Source organism: Aplysia californica, unplaced genomic scaffold (assembly GCF_000002075.1).
Source record: "Aplysia californica isolate F4 #8 unplaced genomic scaffold, AplCal3.0 scaffold00844, whole genome shotgun sequence".
In the NCBI taxonomy this organism is placed as follows: Eukaryota; Metazoa; Mollusca; class Gastropoda; order Aplysiida; family Aplysiidae; genus Aplysia; species Aplysia californica.
In genome coordinates, this window is record NW_004798114.1 from 224,270 (window position 1) to 225,960 (window position 1,691).

Below are 1,691 nucleotides of genomic sequence, written 5' to 3' on the forward strand. Positions count from 1 at the left end.
AGGTAAGGTCGAGTAGCCCCCGTCTGGACGTCGAGGGGAGGGAAGCGAAACGAGCGCGCGGCGAATGCGCACACACACACACACACAGACACAGACACACCACTTGTGACTGGTTGGCTAAGCTTCCTCACAGACGATAATATCACACAGCACAGCTTCTCGTGAAAGAGAGAAAGAGAGGGGATAGCCTACCAAAGAGAGAGAGAAAGAGAGAGAGAGAGGGGATAAAATTAAAAGAGTTCACTCACCTTCTCCCGCTCTTCCTCGTTCTCCTACAACCTCTCACGTCTTCCGAACCAAGGGCAAAGTCGGCCCAAGTCTGTCTGACAGCAGGAGCGGGTCAGGAGGAGACATTTATTCTGGCACGAGTGAGGTGGTTCGTTCGTTCTTCATTTTGAACATCGCTTTCGCCCGAAATCGCACGTGTGTCCGTCCGTGTGTGTGTGTGTGTGAAGTGGGGGTGTTTTCTTACCTAGTGAAATAGCTGTTCGGATTGGATAAAATACGTACATTACTGGCGACCTCCCCAGCAGCAGAGCTCTGTCCGACTCGTTCATGGAAGAACACTGTGTGTCCGTGGAAGGAATAGAATCCGCCGGTAAGCACAACACTGTTGTTTCCTTCTTGTTTATAATAATATTAGATCTAGATTCTCTATATCTTAATCTGTCTCATGCCCTTTCTCCATTTAGTCTCCAATGAACTGAAACAGAGGGAGGAATTCCGTTACGAGCGACTACAGTCTATCTACTATGAAACAAGAGTAGAATAGACGGTTAGGGGTAGGCCTAGCCTAAGGGTAGGGTCAGGGTTATGTCTCTTCTTTATTGTGTTTATTGGGGTGGTCGCTCGGTTCGGAACTCCTTCCACGAAACAAAGGTATCTATCGATTTTCGGTTCTAAAACGCCCGCCTCTCGGTTGGGTGTGCCGATGACAGATCAGTTACTACTACAGTTCACTGAACGTACTTTTTGCTAATGACCGTGGCCGCCGCCCCCTATCGTAAGTGGTTCAAGGACATGACCTTGGAATAGTTGTGTTGTCCGGTGTCGGATTCTGAATGGAGTTGAGTGACCCCGCGCATCATGTCAACTTGGTAAATGACGTAATCGCGCGGAAGACCTGGAGTAATTGCTGGATGGTCGTTCCCGCTCCGTGCACATGTATCGCCTCTCGGTTGAGTGATGGTTGGGGGGGGGGTGTACTCACCCTGGTCTTCCCTACCTGCGATATCTCAGGGCGGCTTTTGGCTCATGCTTCCTTTTAACATTTAATTTTAATCTTTTACCCACCCCAATCCCTATTTTGTAACTATTTTAAAGTACGAGTTACTCATAACTTGTGTGGCCTACAACTCTGATTTATTTTGTTTGTTTGCTTGTAGTAGTAGTTGATTTTTTTTTGTTGCTTATTTCATCCGAACGTGTGTCTGTGTGTGTGTGTGGGGGGGGGGTTCTTACCAAGTGGGATATATTATTATATTAAAGCAACTTTGATAAATTACGTTCGGGCCGAGACGCTCAGAGAAATAGTGTGAGAGCGTTTATAATATATAATAATAGGTTCGGGCGAAAGCGACGTTGAAGACCAAGGTGAGTACACTTCCCGGATCATCTCGTGGCCTAGAGGTTAAGGTGTTGGCCTCTCATTCAAAGGTCCCGGGTTCGAATCCGGGTAGCGACCGAAAATA

General features: G+C 47.5%; 1 protein-coding gene across 5 annotated transcripts in view; it reads left to right on the forward strand.

Annotated features, from left to right (window-relative positions):
• LOC101853353 (kidney mitochondrial carrier protein 1) overlaps positions 1-1,691 on the forward strand; it is a 26,840-nt gene that overhangs the window by 2,304 nt on the left and 22,845 nt on the right. For 3 of the 5 annotated variants that reach the window (XR_004859233.1, XM_005110038.3, XM_035972786.1), the window contains exon 1: positions 42-598. The exons of 1 other annotated variant lie outside the window; for it this stretch is intronic. Coding sequence is in view for 3 of the 4 variants with exons in the window: in XM_005110038.3 (XP_005110095.1) it covers positions 556-598 (43 nt within the window). In the remaining variant the exon portion in view is untranslated. Of the gene's footprint in view, positions 1-41; positions 599-1,691 lie in introns of those variants that run through there. One more of the 5 variants, XM_005110041.3, reaches the window with a different exon arrangement.